At 47.9% G+C, this 16,908-nt stretch overlaps 1 protein-coding gene and 1 long non-coding RNA gene across 5 annotated transcripts in view; both read left to right on the top strand.

The window, feature by feature from the left end:
- The first annotated feature begins 2 nt into the window (after nucleotides 1-2).
- TSPYL2 (TSPY like 2) lies at nucleotides 3-7,215 on the top strand. 3 transcript variants are annotated; one of them, XM_045799367.2, is made up of 7 exons: nucleotides 3-974; nucleotides 2,287-2,364; nucleotides 2,489-2,600; nucleotides 2,687-2,832; nucleotides 2,962-3,059; nucleotides 3,373-4,214; nucleotides 6,468-7,215. In XM_045799367.2, exons 1-7 carry the CDS (start codon nucleotides 174-176, stop codon nucleotides 6,653-6,655), a joined length of 2,265 nt encoding a protein of 754 aa, XP_045655323.1. In that variant the 5' UTR covers nucleotides 3-173; the 3' UTR covers nucleotides 6,656-7,215. The 3 variants fall into 3 exon arrangements, with proteins under 3 accessions (XP_045655323.1, XP_045655324.1, XP_045655321.1); XM_045799368.2 differs by having other exon boundaries at nucleotides 3,361-4,202; XM_045799365.2 differs by having other exon boundaries at nucleotides 3,361-4,214.
- A 5,151-nt stretch (nucleotides 7,216-12,366) lies between these two features.
- Nucleotides 12,367-16,908, top strand: part of LOC123793533 (uncharacterized) — a 43,283-nt gene continuing 38,741 nt past the window's right edge. For both annotated transcript variants that reach the window (XR_006780020.2, XR_006780019.2), the window contains exons 1-2: nucleotides 12,367-12,500; nucleotides 12,612-12,685. This is a non-coding gene — a long non-coding RNA (uncharacterized LOC123793533). The remainder of the gene's footprint in view (nucleotides 12,501-12,611; nucleotides 12,686-16,908) is intronic.

The following is a 16,908-nucleotide window of genomic DNA, read 5'->3' as shown; positions in this document are numbered from 1 at the left end:
GCTTGGCGCGGAGGGAGTAGGGCAGGCGCTGTGAGAGGGAACGCCAGAGCGAGGCTGCGAGGAGAGCTGGTGGCGTTAGGTGCTGCGGCTCAGCTTAAGGTGTGACAGGCAGCGGCGGCCTGGCTGAGAGCGAAGGGGCGAGTTCGATCCCCAGACCTGAGAGCGCGGTCACCATGGACCGCCAGGATGAGGGGCCTCCGGCCAAGGCCCGCCGCCTGAGTAGCTCAGAGCCCTCTCAGCACGACCAGCTGCCGCCGCCGCCGCCTCCGCCGCCGCTCCTGCGACTGCCCCTACCTCCACCCGAGCAGCGCCCGAGGCTCCAGGAGGAAACCGAGGCGGCACAGGTGCTGGCTGACATGAGGGGGGTGGGACTGGGCCCCGCTCTGCCCCCGCCGCCGCCCTATGTCATTCTGGAGGAGGGGGGGGTCCGTGCGTACTTCACCCTGGGTGCAGGGGGTCCTGGCTGGGAGACTGCGATGGAGTCAGGGTACGGGGGGGCGCCCCCTCCCACGGAGAGCCTGGAAACATTCTCTCCTTCGGAGGTTTCTGGGGAAAGTCTGGAAATTGACTTTCAGGTTGTGGAGCCCAGCAGTTTTGCTGGAGAGAATGTCCTAGAAACCTGTAGCGTAGGGGAGTGGGGGTACCAGAGGTTAGCCGGTCCGAGGGGGAGGGAGGAGACTATCATCATAGTGGAAGATGACGTCGAGGATGAAAAGGAGAGCGTGAGGAAGAGGAGGAGGAGGAGGAAGAGGAAGCAGAGGAAGGTGAAGAAGGAAAGCAAGGAGAGGAATGCCGAGAAGATAGAGTGCATCCTGCAGGCGCTGGAAAACATTCAACTGGACCTGGAGGCGGTGAACATCAAGGCAGGCAAGGCCTTCCTCCGTCTGAAGCGCAAGTTCATCCAGATGAGAAGACCCTTCCTGGAGCGCAGAGACCTCATCATCCGGCATATCCCAGGCTTCTGGGTCAAAGCAGTATCCTTGTCATCTATATTCATGGGCCGGGAGCCCATGACGTAAAGGGGGGGAGGGGGGGAGAAAAGATGTGGGGGTGGACGTCTATTGGAAAAATGACTAGGTTTGGTGGAGGAGGAATGGAAGGAGAGGGGCAAAACATCAGAGAAGCTGGACTCGAGATGGTGAAGAGGGGACAGGGGCACACAGCATAAAACCTGGACCACAGATGGGAAACAGAGGAGAGGAGGAACATAATAAAAAAAAAAATGGATCACAGGCAGTGAAATGGGGAGGGTAATAGAGGGGCACAAAGCAGAAAAATTAGACCAGAGATGGTGAAAGGAGGAGGGGAGGGACACACAGAAGATGAACTGACTCAGAGATGGTGAAGAGAGAGGGGAAGGGCACATAGCAGAGAAATTGCCCAGAAAGGGTGCCTAAGTCACACCTGGCTCTCAAGCCTAGGTCTCTGCTTAGATGCTAGGGAGACCCCAATCCTGGCTAGAGAGAAGGGAGGTAGAAAGGGGCTGGAGCTGCTAAAGCGTCAGGGGAAGGAGTACTTAGAAGTGGAGATTAAGGAGTTAAATGAAGGAAAGAGAGTAAGAAGAATCTCATTCACTATTGGTGAAAAGCTTATCTCTGGGGCACATACATACATACGTGCAACATGTTAGGAATACATGGGCTTAACTTCCTGGTGGAATACATGGATATAGACCCTTGGTACCCTCCTACGACATATCACATGATCACAGGCTGTCAGCACTCAGGCACACGCAGTATTTTGTGACCACAGGTCCTCAGCATGCAGACGCACAGCATCATGTGACTATTGGTCCTCAGCATCCAGACACACAGCATCACTTGGACACAAACCCTCACACCCAGATACACAATATCATGCGGACACAGAACTGTAACACCCAAATAAACAACATGAGACTACAGGCCCTCAGCAACCAGATATAACATCACTTGGGCATGGGCCTTTGGCCCCCAGACACACAATGTCTTCTGAATACAAACTCTCAGCACCCAGGGACACAACATCACAGAGACATAGGCCCTTAGCACCCAGACACACAGCAAATGTGAACTGAGGCAAGGCAACCTAATACAGAGGTTTGACATTGCATAAACACAGGCTCACCACACAGTATCATGGGAAGAAAAGTGTGGGTCATGTCCCATGACCCACTTGCTCCACACACATCACATAAACACAGAGGGAATTCTGCTCCAGCCTCTCTTTTGCTCTGCCCTGCCTGGCCTTCCCTCCCTCCTTCTCATTGAACAGTCACTCCTTGACCTAAACTGCTCCCTCCATCAGTTCCTCAACCACCCCAAAATTTCAATCTTGATCAACCGACGCGATGAAGACATCTTCCGCTACTTGACCAATCTGCAGGTCAGGCCAAAGATCTATTTTTTATTAGGATCGGGCAAGGAATCTGGCCCTTGGAGGTGAGGGGGGTTGGGGGGGAGGGGCCTTGGTGTGGTGGGGATTCCAACGTTACCTCTACCCTGAGCAGGTACAGGATCTCAGACATATCTCCATGGGCTACAAGATGAAGCTGTACTTCCAGACAAACCCCTACTTCACAAACATGGTGATTGTCAAGGAGTTCCAGCGCAACCGCTCTGGTAAGAAGCAGTCCTAGGGAAAATCCACACCCCCCACCCTCATCTGTCCTTGTCCACTGCCCTCTCCATAGCCTCCTTTCCCCCAGGTCGGCTGGTGTCTCACTCCACTCCAATCCGCTGGCACCGGGGCCAGGAACCCCAGGCCCGCAGGCACAGGAACCAGGACACCAACCACAGCTTCTTCAGCTGGTTCTCAAACCATAGCCTCCCAGAGGCTGACAGGATTGCTGAGGTGAGGCCCCTCCTGGCATTGCCAGAGAAAGCCTTGCTAGGCTTGCTTCTGGATGCTTGGGGAATTGGGAGTAGGCTCTGGGGCTTGTATTCATAACTCTCTTCCCCTCCCCCCCCCCTCTTTCAACAGATTATCAAAAATGACCTGTGGGTTAACCCTCTGCGCTACTACATGATGGGAGAAGGGGGCTACAGGGCAAACAGAAAGAAGCAAGAAAAGGAAGAAAGGTGATGGGGGTTTGGTGGCTGAGAGGTGGTTTGTTAGAGATGGGACAAAGATTAGGCTAGTGTCACACAGGATTTATAGAGCCAAATGGGCCTTTGAGAGAATTCAGTCCAATATGTTTTACAAGTGGGGAATGATGCCCATAAATTGGGTGTGATTGGCCTGAGGTCATGCAGTCAGGAGCAGAAATGGGAATTTCCCCACCCTAACCTCATCCCTGGGATCCCTTGTAGCCTACTGCCTCCCTAGTTACTACCTTTCAGTGTCTGCCTTGCCTCCCACCAACCCTATACTCAACCCCAGCCCTCTCCACAGTAAAAACAGGGACAGGTGTGAGGTGGTGATCCTGGAAGACTCTGATGACTATTATGTAATGGAAGACATTATCAGCGAGACCTCAGACAGTGATGATATCACCGACAATGAGACCATTCATGATATCAAGATCTCTGACTTCATGGAGACCACCGACTGCTTTGAGACCACTGATAATGAGATAACTGACATTAGCGAGAGCCTCTGTGACAGTGAGAGCCCTGACCACAATGAGAGCCCTGACAATGAGACCACTGACAACAATGAGAGCCCTGACGACAATGAGACCAGTGATAATAATGAGAGCTCTGATGACGAGACCACCGACAACAATGAGAGTGCCGATGACAACGAGAATCCTGATGACAATGAGAACCCTGATGACAACAGTGAGAACCCTGAAGACAACACTGATGACAACGAAGAGAACCCTGATGACAATGAAGAGAATACTGATGACAACGATGAGAACCCTGATGTTGACGAGAACCCTGATGGTGATGATGAGAACCCCAAAGGTGGCAACCATGGCAGCAGTGGCAACAACCAGGACAGCAGCGACAGTGACAATGAAGGAGACAATGAGGGCAGTGATGATGAAGATAATGACGGCAATGAAGGTGACAATGAAGGCAGTGATGATGATGGCAATGAAGGTGACAATGAAGGCAGCGATGATGACGACAGAGACATTGAAGATTACAAGAATGACACTGATGACCCTGACAAGGATCAGGATAATAGCAACAACCAGGACGACTATGAGGACGAGGTAGAGAACATCTCTGAAGAAGAATCATCAGTGGAGGAGGAAGAGGACAGTGAGGAAGGTGAGGCTCTAGGTGAGGCTCTTCCCTCCTTTTTTTTTTTTTTTAAGATTTTATTTATTTATTTGACAGACAGCCAGCGAGAGAGGGAACACAAGCAGGGGGAGTGGGAGAGGAAGAAGCAGGCTCCCAGCGGAGGAGCCTGATGTGGAGCTCGATCCCAGAACGCCGGGATCACGCCCTGAGCCGAAGGCAGACGCTTAACCGCTGTGCCACCCAGGCGCCCCTCTTCCCTCCTTTTCTCTCCTCAGGAAAGCTGGCCAGGGTCAAGGCATCAAGGCATGAATACAGTCTGCTCTTGTGGAGAAAAGAAGCAGCATTTTGTGCAACTTTTTAAACAAAGCAAGGCCAGGGAAACTTTAACTTAAAAATGTAGCGGAACCAAAGAAACAAATTCCAGTTCTAGGTGGTGGGTAGATAGGTTGTAACAGAGCAAAAGACACAGGAAGAGTGAAGAGATAGGAGAAGGTGGGTAGAAAACTGAGGACAAGTTCACACACAGAAAGAGGGGGTAAATGACAAACACATTATAATTCAGCATACCCTGTACCCAGCCTAGGGCTTCAGGGAACTCTCAGGCTTCTCTGTCTTCTGAGGATCCTTCACCAGTCCTGAAAGCTGCTTCTCACAAAAAGGTCCAGTAGTCAAATATGTTGGGGACATACTGCATACATGAATATTCTCAGGTAGAGTCACATATCCATTAGCACCTTAAAGGCTCTGAAAAGTCCTGCTGTAAGAAATCCATTTAAACATTGTTAGAACCCAGCATTTCCCAAACTTCTTGACCACAGAAGCCACTGTTTACACCAAAGCATGAATTTTAGGAAATGCTGGGAAAGGTTTGCGTGTGTGGGTTTGAGGGAGAAGGCAGTATTTAAGATGACTCCCAGGTTCAGTCTGGCCTGGATGACTGGCAAACAGAGGTGCCATTTCTTAGGATGAGGAATGACATGGTGGCAGGATTGATGAGATGCAGGGAGAAACATGGAGTTGGAAAGGGCTTGTTGGACATAAGATGCAGGTAGCCCAGGAAGGTGATTGGTTATATGTCTGGGAAGTCAGAAGATGTAAATAAAGGTGGTAACAAGCCAGAGTAGAATCCTAGCCCTGGATTCTGGGACCAGTTAGCATTAATGAAGTGTTTACTATGTGCCAGGCACTATTCTAAGTGATTTACTTATTTTATTAATTCATTTAATCCTCACAGCAAGTCTTAAGAGGTAGGTACTATTATAGACAAGGAAACTGAGGTTCTGAGAAGGTAGAATTAGGAAGAGAACTGTTTCATGGCACGTTCTCAGAAGGAGGGCATTGTCAACAGTATCCAGTGCTGCTGAAAGGTCAGGTAAAATGAGGACTTGGCAAGAGTAGTTTCAATATATTAGTGGGGGCAGAGCCAGACCACAGTGGGGTAGGAGGAGGGACTGAGTAAGGGGCAAGGCAAAAGAGTCAAATCTTAGCTAGGAAGGAGATGGTGGAGGGTGGGCAAGGGAGATGTTTGAGCCTGGCTGTGTGCAGGCAGACCTTGGAGAGGCAGGCCCCTGGAGGAGGTAGAAGGAGCTGGAAAACCAACTGCTGCTGGGGGTTTTGGCCATGGAGCTCTGGCAAATTTCCACTGAGGGCAGGGGCAAGGAAGGAGGCATTGAATGAATGAGTAGATTCAATGTAGACATATATTCAGTTAGAGTAGGGAAACTGAAGGAGTTGCCACCGGATGGCATCTTCTTTCAGGAAGGGGGAGGAAGAGCTATCTGCCTGGCCCTAGGGTGGGAGTGGGGGTGGGGAATTGGGCTAAAGAAGACAGACTGGAGCCTGTTTGGATCAGACTGTGGAGAAGGAGCGGGGGAGCTGCCCTGGAATGAACAGAAGGTTTATTCAGCTGAGGTCAGAACTCAGGAAGGACACACACATTGACACATTACAGGGGGAGAAAAAGTGACTTTCAGAGATGTATCAATTTTGATAGGCCAGAGGCAGGGAACCCACCCTGCTTGCCTGCTTCCCTTCCGCTCCTCCCTCACTCCAGGCTTGCCTGAGTACACATACACACAGTGGCTTGTTCCAAGCAGAGGTGCTTGGCAGGTGTACCAAGGCCCCCAAAACCCTGGCTATGGGCTCTGTTCCCTGGTAAAAGTGCTATCCTCCAGCTTCCAGAACTGTGAGAAGATAAATTTCTATTGTTCAAACAACAAAAAAAGAATGACATCTACCTGTCCATCTAATCACCCTCCGTTTCCCCCTCCTTGCCTCTCTTCCTCTTTGCAGACAGTGAACAAGAAAGCGAGGAGAGCGATAATGAGGAAGGAAGCGATGAGGAGGAAGGGAGCGATGAAGAGGAAGGGATCGAAGAAGACTCAGAAGGAGGGGAAGACTCTGAAGATTCCGACATGGAGGAGGTGCTTCAGGTCCAAAATGCTTGGGCCAACCCGGGGAAGAGGGGCAAAACTGGATAAACATTTTACCCTTGCAGCCTTGCAGGGGCTGCCTCTCTGTATCCCTCTCCCCCTGCCCCATTTGCCCTCCCCCTCAGCTAGGGCCGCGCGGCCCCACATTGCACTTCTGGGGGGTGACCGACTTCGTACACGGGTTTAAAGTTTATTTTTATGGTTTAGTAATTGCAGAGTTCTTATTTTGGGGGGGAGGGAGAGGGGGATTCCCCCTTCCTTTTGGCCCTCCTCCCCTGCAGGCTTCTGTGTGCTGCTAAACGTATTTATTGTGATGCCTTGGTCAGGGCCCCTCTACCCCCCCTCCTCGTGCTGTGTGGAGTGGATACCCTTGATCCCGAAGCGGGGAGGGCCGCTGTGGCCTTGGGGGGCTCTGCTGCCACCCTGTTCTCCCAAGCCTCTCTTTCCCTCCATCCCTCGCCCCCTCCCCCACGCTGTTTCCGCTAGCCCGCCTTGGTGTCTATGCAAGGCCGCTTGTCATTGCGGTATTCCTGTCCCCCTCCCCCAGAAGCCCCTCCTTGTTCCTTGTGAACCTTGGTAATCCCAATAAAATTCTGAGCAAATTCAAAGTGCTGCTTCTAGTTTTTTGTCCCATTTGGCGAGCCATCCCCAGGAACCAGTCTCTCTTCCACAGACCCTCAAATCGGTGTCTGTACGCACTGGCCTGCAAGATGGTGGTGTGGGGGGGGGGGGGCGGTTGGCTTTCTGGGGGAGAACTCTGCAGGCCGCAGAGGTGTTGCGTCAGACCAATGCGGACCATCCTGACCAATGGCAGGGCGAGGCTGAGAAAGCCCCACCCCCTACCAGCGGCTGCAGTAGACCCCGGCAGGTAGCAAACAGCTTCCCACGCCTTCCCCTCTCGCGCAGGCGCGCAGAAACGCCCTGCGCCCTAGAATATCCATTTGTTCAGTGATTCATCATTTTATTTATCATGCGTCAAACCTTTCCTCGGGCCTACTGTGAGCTGGGTGTGGGGAACCATTGGAATCCATTTTTCTCATTTGCATGTAGTTTTTAAAAAATGATAATCTGTCGAGACATTACATCCTAATAATTCAGGAATCCTCTCTCGTTTTAGAGAGAGGGTGCAGGATTCCTGGAACTAGGCCTGGAAGAGAAGGCAAGAAAAGATGGCTCGAGCCAAAGAGTGCATAGAGAGAAGGGGAAAGCAAAGGGAAATTACTATGTAGCTGTGTGATGGGGTGGGGGAGTGGTCAGGAGTTGGGCGTCTGAAAGGCAGACCTTGGAAAGGCCAAGTTGTTTTAGATTTTGGATACAGTAACTTTATTTCGGTGGACACCTGAAATACCTCCAGATTCTTTGTGGCTCATAATGATAACTTTTACAAATACCCACGTTGGTCTTCTGCGATATACCTCCCGAATTTTCCATCCAACGCTCATGTTTTAATGGAAGTCTTCAGATACGGTCAGATTTCAGTTTCAGAGAATGCCCTCTGCTGGATACCAGGAGAATGGATTGGAGGGAGGGAGAGCAGTGAGGAAGTTGACGCTTATTCCTCAGGTTAGAGTGGTGTAATGGGCGGATATGGGAGGTTTTTAAAATACATTTTTTATTTTAAAAGTTTAAGACTTATAGAATTATCGCAAAGATAATACAGAGTACCCATATACCCCACAACCAGTTTCCCCCATTGTTAACATCTTGCATTAGCATAGTACATTTGTCACAATTAATGAACCAATACCAATACATTATCATTAACTAAAGTCCATACTTTATTCAGATTTCCTTAGTTTTTAATGTAATTTTTCTGTTACAGGATGCCATCCAGAATATCATATTACATTTAGTTGTCATGTCTTTATAGGCTCCTCTTGGCTGTGACTGACTGTTTCTCAAACTTTCCTGGGTTTTGATGACCTGGAGTCATCGACATTTGAGCAATACTGGTCAGGTATTTTGTAGAATGTCCCTCAACTGGGATTTGACTGATGTTTTTTCTCATGATTAGATTGGGGTTATGGGTTTGGGGAAGGAAGACCACAAAAAGAAAATGCCATCCTCATCATATCAAGGGTACATACGATCAATATGTCTTACCATTGTTGATGTTAACGCTGATCACCTGAGTGAGGTAGCAGTGTATGCCAGGATTTTCCACTGTAAAGTTACTCCTGCTCCCTGCCCCCAACCCCTTTTCCATACCATACTCTTTGGAAGGAAGCCATTAAGTGTAGCCCATGCTTAGGGAGTGGGGAGTTAAGCTCCAACTCCTTGAGGGGGAAATATCTACATAAATTAATTGGAATTCTGCACGAGAAACATGTCTATTCTATGAGAGCTTTTTAGATGCTGGAATCAATGGGCTTTAGATATGGGAAAAGAGGGGACTGAGAGGAGTCAGGGATGACTACCAGGTTGTTGTGGGACCTTTGGCAAGGCCCCTTCCCTCCCTGGGCCACCTCTGTGATATAGTTGGAATGCCAGATCTTAGACATACTCCATGATTCTGATAAATGTTTTGGGGAGAGCATGAAGGCTTTGATTCCCCTGGTTCTGACTGGGACTGCACTGTCAGAGGTGGGAAGAGGAGACTCTAGCCTGGAGAGGGGAACATCTTGCCTCAGGGCCAGAGCTGAGAGTGCAAGATTCTGAGTCAAAGGCATCTTGTGCGGAGGGAAGAGATACCTACATGCATAATCAGGAGCCAGTCCCAATGACCAGCGGGTGAAGTAGAGGGGAAAACAACAGGGGCAAAAGGCCTGGAGTGGGCCAGGAGAAGAGGTCAGCCTAGCAAAAGGATCCCAGCCAGTCTGAGAGACAGACGGCTTGGGTATCCTTCCCTCAGTGTGCTCTGCCTCACAATGTGATTCCATCACCCTCGCTAGAGGGCCTGAGTTTTCCCTCCGTAAACTGAGGTTAATCTTACTGGGGGATCAGCCCTGGAGAAGCAACCTGCCTAGGATCCCAAGATGGAGACTAGCCTTGAAGCAGACTTCCAAAGCTTGGCCCTCATCATGTCTTCCCTGATTCCTCTCTGCTCCCCTAATCAAATCCCCAGCCCCTCATCCTGGCATTTGAGACTCCTTTTCATTCACCCTGTTAGAGAAGGCCTCTGGCTTCAGGGACACTGTTAGGAGCCAATTTTGGGATTCTGATATAGTTGGCTAGGGTGCTCATGTTTTGGGTTAAGGCATGGGAGGAGAAGATGTTCTTTGCCTAGGGTGACATCTTTTCCCTGTGTCCTCACTCCTCTGTGTGTGGTGTGGTTTCAGGTCCTGCCCAGTCTGGGCTTCCAAAAGAGAGGGCTGTTCTGGAAGGTCTTTAAGATCACATCCAATTCCAAAATACAGTCTTTGCTGAAAACCAGAGAAGATAGGCTGCCTTTGCTGGGACCCTAAACAGAAACCAGAAGGAGGACCAGGTGGAGGATGAGGAGTCATGGGCCCAATGTGCCCCAGGGTCGGTTCCCATGCTGAAGCTACTTGTCTTTGTATCCTTCACAGCTTACTCCACTCCTCTGCAGCAGAGGGCCCTGTGCCTGCGGGTGAGGTTCTCAGGGACCAAGTTCTCCTGGGACCAGACTTTTAAAGTTCCACACCCTTCTGTGAACAAAAGCAATTGGCAGGGACAAAACTAGATTCAGGAATACCCCCCTTCTCAGGTGACCAAGAGAGCCAGCACTGGCTTCCTTGGTTGAGGGTATGGAGGATGGTTGGGGAGGAATCCTATTCATTCAGTAAACATTTATCGAACACCTACTGTGTGTCTGATACTAAACTGGGTGATAGGGATACAATAAAGAAATATGATAAACCAGGTCTGTCTTCCTTCCCAGAGTTTAAGACAATTTGTGCCACCCAAAGATACAGACGTAGTGAAGAGAAGGGCCATATGCACCCCAATGTTCCTAGCAGCAATGTCCACAATAGCTAAATTGTGGAAGGAGCCGAGATGCCCTTCAACAGATGACTGGATTAAAAAGTTGTGGTCCATATATACGATGGAATATTACTCAGCTATAAGAAAGAACGAGTTCTCAACATTTGCTACAACATGGACAGCACTGGAGGAGATAATGCTAAGTGAAATAAGTCAAGCAGAGAAAGACAACTATCATATGATTTCTCTCATCTATGGAACATAAGAACTAGGATGATCGGTAGGGGAAGAGAGGGATAAAGAAAGGGGGGGTAATCAGAAGGGAGAATGAAACATGAGAGACTATGGACTATGAGAAACAAACTGAGGACTTCAGAGGGGAGGGGGGTGGGGGAATGGGATAGACCGGTGATGGGTAGTAAGGAGGGCACGTATTGCATGGTGCACTGGGTGTTATACACAACTAATGAATCATCGAGCCTTACATCGGAAACCGGGGATGTACTGTATGGTGACTAACATAATATAATACAAAATCATTAAAAAAAAAAAAAAGACAATTTGTGCCATAGATCTGTTTGGTGATCTGGTGAAGCCTATGGGCCTTTCCTCAGAAAACAGTATCCTTTAAATACATAAAATACCTAGAGTTACAAAAGAAATTGATTATATTGAAATATAGTTATTAAAATATGGAAAAAGCAGATATGTGCTATGGTAATATATGTGCTCCTCACTAATCCCTTAAATCATAAGATCTAGTGGAGGGTCTAATGACTATCATGATATTAAAATAGAGATGAGATTACATGATATTTCAGATCTACAACATCTATAATGCGATATGAAAATCTCTGTGATTTCTATTGATGACAGAACCACAGGTACTACTACTATGTTACAGTCTTTACTGAAAAAATGCTAAATTTCAATTAGAGTGAATAAAGATGTATATTTTTATGTATATTTTTTCCCATCCAAATTCATGGGCCCCTCCAAACCCTGTCCCGGGACTGGATTGGAGGTCCATCAACCCAAATTAAGAACACCTGATAATAGAAATGTCCTTTCCGTCTCTCCTTCCTTCTTAAATAGCTTTCCTTTGGAGGACAGAACTTGGGTTTTATTCAGGGTCTTATTGCTGTGTAAACTCAAGCCAATCACTTTGCTTCTCTGGGCCATAATTCCCTCAGTCTGGAACAATGGGAAAGGCAAGAATTAAAAGAGGGAGACCTTAACTATATACGCTCCAGGCAATTAATTTGTGTATTCTCAAACCTCACAACAGCATTGTAAGGAAAGATTTTTAAATTATGTTCCCACTTCCAGATGGTTAAACTGAGGCTCCTAGCGAGGTTGTCACTTGAACAATGTCTTAGCGGCAGGGGCTGGTGTGTGACTGGCCAGACCCCCATAACCACCTCATCCTCCATGGATGAAATTAGGAACTACGCTCATTTTGAGCAAAAGAAACCTGGCTCAGAAATCCTGCAGGTGGGGGGTCGAGTCATGTCTCTTACAGCGTTGGCTTAAGCAAGGTGGCTTACGGAGAGTAAGACGTCAAGAAGCCGGGGATCTACTATTGTTCAGTGACTCGCGCCCAGGCTACCTTGGCCTTAGCGTCTGCGTGTTCCCAACTAATTCTCGAAGGCCTGTCAAACAGCCTGGCAAAAGGCAACAAGTCCTCCTCTCCTGGCCAATCCTATGAAAGGGTGGGCTTGGCTCATAAACCAATCAAAGACCCCCAGAGGGGCGGAGTTTTCTTCGGCTTGGATCCGGGCCTGGGAGGTAAAACTAAAGTGTTTCCATCTCCAGCCAATCCCAGGGAAGGCAGAAGGGCACTCCTCCAATGGGAGCCCGAGAGCGGTCAGTAGCCGTGGAGGCCTGCTAACCAGCTAGCTCTCCAGCCGGCTGGAGGGACGCGTCCAGTGCGTTCACTAGATCCAGCCGCCGGCCCCTCGAATCTGCTGGCGCTCGGCAGTGGTGGCGCGGAGGCAGGAGGTGTCTGGTGAGACGCTGTAAAGACGGAGGTGGGGGGTGTGAGGGAAAGAGGCCGGGCTGGAGCGCATGAGGGGTGGGGCCTGGACGAGCTTTTACCTGGGCGGCCTCTTAACCCTAGGTCAGCGGGTTGCGGAGGATCGTGCGGGTAGCAAAGGGAGGGCGAGTGCCCCTGCAGCCCCAGACAACAACCAGGTGAGTATCCTGCGGAGCCCATCACCCATGCCCACCCCTGTCTCTTGGGAAACGGTTCTGTGCAGGTCTGCAGCTCACGTGATCGTCTGCGTGCCTGTAAGTCTCCCATCTCTCTGCCGCTCTTCTCCCTGTCCTTCTCCATCTTTCTGTGTGTCTCTATATTTCTGCCTGTCTCCTTCTCTGAGACATACTAGACAGCCCAGACCTAGAAGGCTGAACCCTGACGCTACCAGTTAAGACTAGCCATGAAACCTTTATCTACACCACCCATAAAGGCCTCAGTTTCTTCATCTGTCAAATGGGAGTCTAATAATCTCCATCTGAGGGGCGCCTGGGTGGCGTTAAGCGTCTGCCTTTGGCTCAGGGCGTGATCCCGGCGTTCTGGGATCGAGCCCCGCATCAGGCTCGTCTGCTGGGAGCCTGCTTCTTCCTCTCCCACTCCCCCTGCTTGTGTTCCCTCTCTCGCTGGCTGTCTCTCCCTCTGTCAAATAAATAAAAAAATCTTTAAAAAAATAATCTCCATCTGAGACAATACATGTGCATCACTTTGCCCAGTGCCTGGCCCCTAGAAATTTTTCAATAAATGATGACTGTCGTGACTGAAAAAAAAATAAATGATCTCTCTTGGTCTTTGGCTTTGTTTTCTCCCTGCCTGTCTCTGACCCTAGCGCCATTGATTCTTCTTTCTGATTGCTTCTTTTTCTGTTACTGTTTTTCATATTTCTCTCTGTCTCTTTCCCATTTCTAAGCAGGTTAGAGGTGCATTGTTTATAGCAATGAGCCTGGCCTGAGAGCATCTATGAGCTTAGCCTGGGGCTCTGGACTGTTCTGTGGGTTAAAAAAAAAAATGGAGCCTGGTTTTGGTCTACTTCTCGCCTCACTGAGGAGAGAACCCTCTTTGTTTCCCACCCTACTGTGTTAAACAGGCAGAGGCCTCCAGGGTGGGGGGTCAACTTAGATGAAAAAGTGAACCAGGCCCTTTATCCTTTATTATGTTGGTCACCACAAGAAGACCAGAATTCTCCTAGTTACATCTCTACACAGCCCTCTTTTCTGTCCCCATCCTGAAATCCTTTAACCAGGCCTTCTGGAACTCACTGTCAGTGACCAGCAAAATCTCCATTCTCACCTTGGCTTCTGAACAGTTCCTTTTTTTTCTTGCCATGCCTTAGTGGTTCTCATACCTACTGGACCCAACACTCAATTTTTATAATTTCTATTTTGAAACGTCCCTTTCACTATCCTGAAATGAAGTGCATAGATAACAGAATCTGTCTCCCCACATAATTCCTCCCAAACCAATGTAATGTCCTAATTATAATATAAGGGAGAAGTAAAGGAAGAGTAATTTCTAATAAAATAATATGTATTTCAATATGTAAAGGCTAGGATATAATTTCACTAGGAGACATAATGAATGGTCTTGCACGTAATGATCCTTGTATCTGGGAATATGACACTTACATGTGTGTTGATTGCTGACTCAAATACCATGGGTAGGGTGATGTGATTTTCCGAGTCATGAATAATTCTTCATAAAGTTTTAAACAAAACCAAGTGCAATCCTCCCTCAATTTATATGGTTCATTGAATTTCTGAAAATGTCAGTACTAGAATCCATGATCTGGCCCCCATAACCTCTCTGACCTTCTCTCCTACCATTCTCCCCACTTGTTCCCTCTATTCCACCCACACTGGCTTCCTTTACGCTACTTGAACAAATTTGGCACACTCCCACCCCAGGGGTTTGTGCTGGGCCATCCCCTGGACCTGGAAGGCGTTGCCCCTAAATATATACAAGGCTCATGCCCTCACTTCCTTCGGCCTCTATCCAGATGTCACTTTCTCAGTGAGGCCTACCCTGACCATCCTGTTTAAAATTGCAGCTCTCCCCTAGCACATACCCCAATCTGTTTTACCCTAGTGCTCCTCACCCTCTTCTATAATATCTAATCTACACCTTTATTGTGTTTGTTATTTATTGTTTGACTCTTCTACTGGATTGTAAGCTCCAGAAGGGAGAGGTTTTTGTCTTTTTTGTGCCTTGATGTATCCCTATTACCTAAAACAATGTTTAGCGTAGAATAGGCTCTCTCAAAAAAAAAATGTTGAATGAATAAATGAATGAAATGAATGGGTTTTTCACTTACATTGTTGTCTGGTGGGGTGTTCAAAAGCTGTATGGGATGCAGTACAATTCTTTGCTGTGTGGAGCTGTCTTGTGCACTGCAGGATGCTGAGCGCCCCGGTCCATGGCCACTAAATGTCACTAGTGATCTCCAATTATTGTGGTAATCAAAAAGACCCTAAAACATCCCTTGACTGTCTACCCCCTGCTGAGAACCACTGCTTGAATAGAAATTGGCTTTCTCCTGATCATGCTGCTCCCCAGAAGCCCCCTCATATCCCTCTTGCCAGGAGGCCAAGAGGCGAAGGTAGGTGTTGTCACTCTACTTGACCTTCCCAGACACTTACTCTCTCTCCTCCTCAAACTACCTTTTTTTAGAATTAAAAATTTTTTTTTATTTTTAAGTAATCTCAGATTTAAAAACCTGTAAAAAGAGTACAAAGAATTCTCATATATCCTTCACTCAGATTCCTTAAGTATTAATAAATTATGCAACTGTATTTCAATTATCAAAATTAGGGAGTTAACATTGGTAAAATACTATTAATGAAAGTACAGAACTTACTCAGATTCCTTCAGTTTTTCCACTAATATGAATTTTCTCTTCTGGGATCTAATTCAGGATCCCATATTACATTTAGTTGTCTTAGCTCCTTAGACTTCCAATCTAGGACAGTTGTTTAGTGTTTCTTTGTCTTTCATGACTTTGATACTTTTGAAGAGTCCTGGCCAGCTATTTTATAGAACTTGTCTGATGTTTCCTCGTGATTATAGTTAAGTTATGTGATTTTGGCAAGAAGACCATGGAAGAGATGTGTCTTCAGTGCTTTATATCAGAAGGCACATGATGTCAGTTTCTCCTAGTACTGGATTTGTTCACTTTGACTATTTGTTTAAGGTGGTGCCTGCCAGGTTTCTCCAGTATAGTTACTCTTTTTTCCTTTGTAGTTAGTAAGTAATTTGTGGGGAGATACTTTAAGATTATATAAATATCAACCACCTTGTTTTGGGGTTTGGTTTTTTTTTTTTTTTTAGAGAGGGAGTTGGGGAGGGGCAGAGAGAGGGAGAGAGAAAACTCTAAGCAGGCTCCATGCCCAGCTTGGAGCCCAACATGGGGCTCGATCTCACAACCCTGAGATCATGACCTGAGCTGAAATCAAGAGTCAGGCGTTCAACCGACTGAGCCACCCAGGCGCCCCACAACCACCTTGCTTTAAATTTCATACCATCAGACTATACCATTACCTGCCCATCTGTGTTATAGTCAGGTACAGACATATACACATACCTGCCCCCATCATACTTCATTCATACAATTTAGCTACTCGCTCACTGTCACTCTTTAACACTACCCCAGTCCCACTTCTTGGTGATTTTAATATCCTCCTAGATGATCCTTCTGATGTTCTCGTCTCTCAGTTCTGTGATCCGCTTTCCTATAATGCTCTTGCCTTTCAACCCTGCCTCAGCCACCCTCTCCAACAGTCTTACCCTTCTTCTTATCAGTACCTCTGACTGCACTGCCTCCATACTGTTTCAGGCATCCTGTCATCCAGCCAGTGCTTCTTATCCTTGTAGTCTACTCCCTCTAGCTCCCCAACTCCCAACAATCCCTCAACACCACCAAGACTGAACGTTTTCCACTGCCCTTTACTTCCTCTGTGTTCCTGTGTCCTTCCTTTAATCAGCTTAGATTCCATGGTCCATCATGACCATCATTCCTTTGCATACATCCTCACTTCCATGGCCCTCTGTACTTCAGCGTGTTTATAGGGCAAAACCCCAGCCCCGGTGAAATCCAACTGTCTGCCTGCTCCACTGCACTTCCCTAGGCCATTCACTCTCCTACCTTCCTAGTTGGATGTTTTGTATCTTCTCTCTCCTTAAATCTCTTGATACCACTTCTTCCATCCTATACTCAAGCTGCGTGCTTGACTGAAGGATCAAAACTATCAGAAGAAAACCTGCATAGATTCCCTTCACCACACCTAACCACCAAACAGCATCTGTATTCACATACTCTGCCTTCTTCTGTGTTATTATGGATAAACTAGCCCTGCTGTCATCAAAATCCAGTCCCTCTACTTTGGCACTA

Source organism: Ursus americanus, chromosome X, assembly GCF_024610735.1.
Source record: "Ursus americanus isolate L20-20 chromosome X, mUrsAme1.1.p, whole genome shotgun sequence".
Classification (NCBI taxonomy): domain Eukaryota; kingdom Metazoa; phylum Chordata; class Mammalia; order Carnivora; family Ursidae; genus Ursus; species Ursus americanus.
The sequence above is the reverse complement of the archived record's forward strand: the minus strand, read 5'-3'. Positions and strand labels throughout refer to the sequence as shown.

What these genes read in the sequence shown, in the direction of transcription:
- TSPYL2 (XM_045799365.2), top strand. Translation starts at nt 174, where the DNA reads ATGGACCGCCAGGATGAGGGGCCTCCGGCCAAGGCCCGCCGCCTGAGT. An exon ending in GCTACTTGACCAATCTGCAG is followed by an intron (nt 2,365 to 2,488) that starts GTCAGGCCAAAG and finishes TACCCTGAGCAG; the next exon opens with GTACAGGATCTCAGACATAT. An exon ending in AGGCTGACAGGATTGCTGAG is followed by an intron (nt 2,833 to 2,961) that starts GTGAGGCCCCTC and finishes CTCTTTCAACAG; the next exon opens with ATTATCAAAAATGACCTGTG.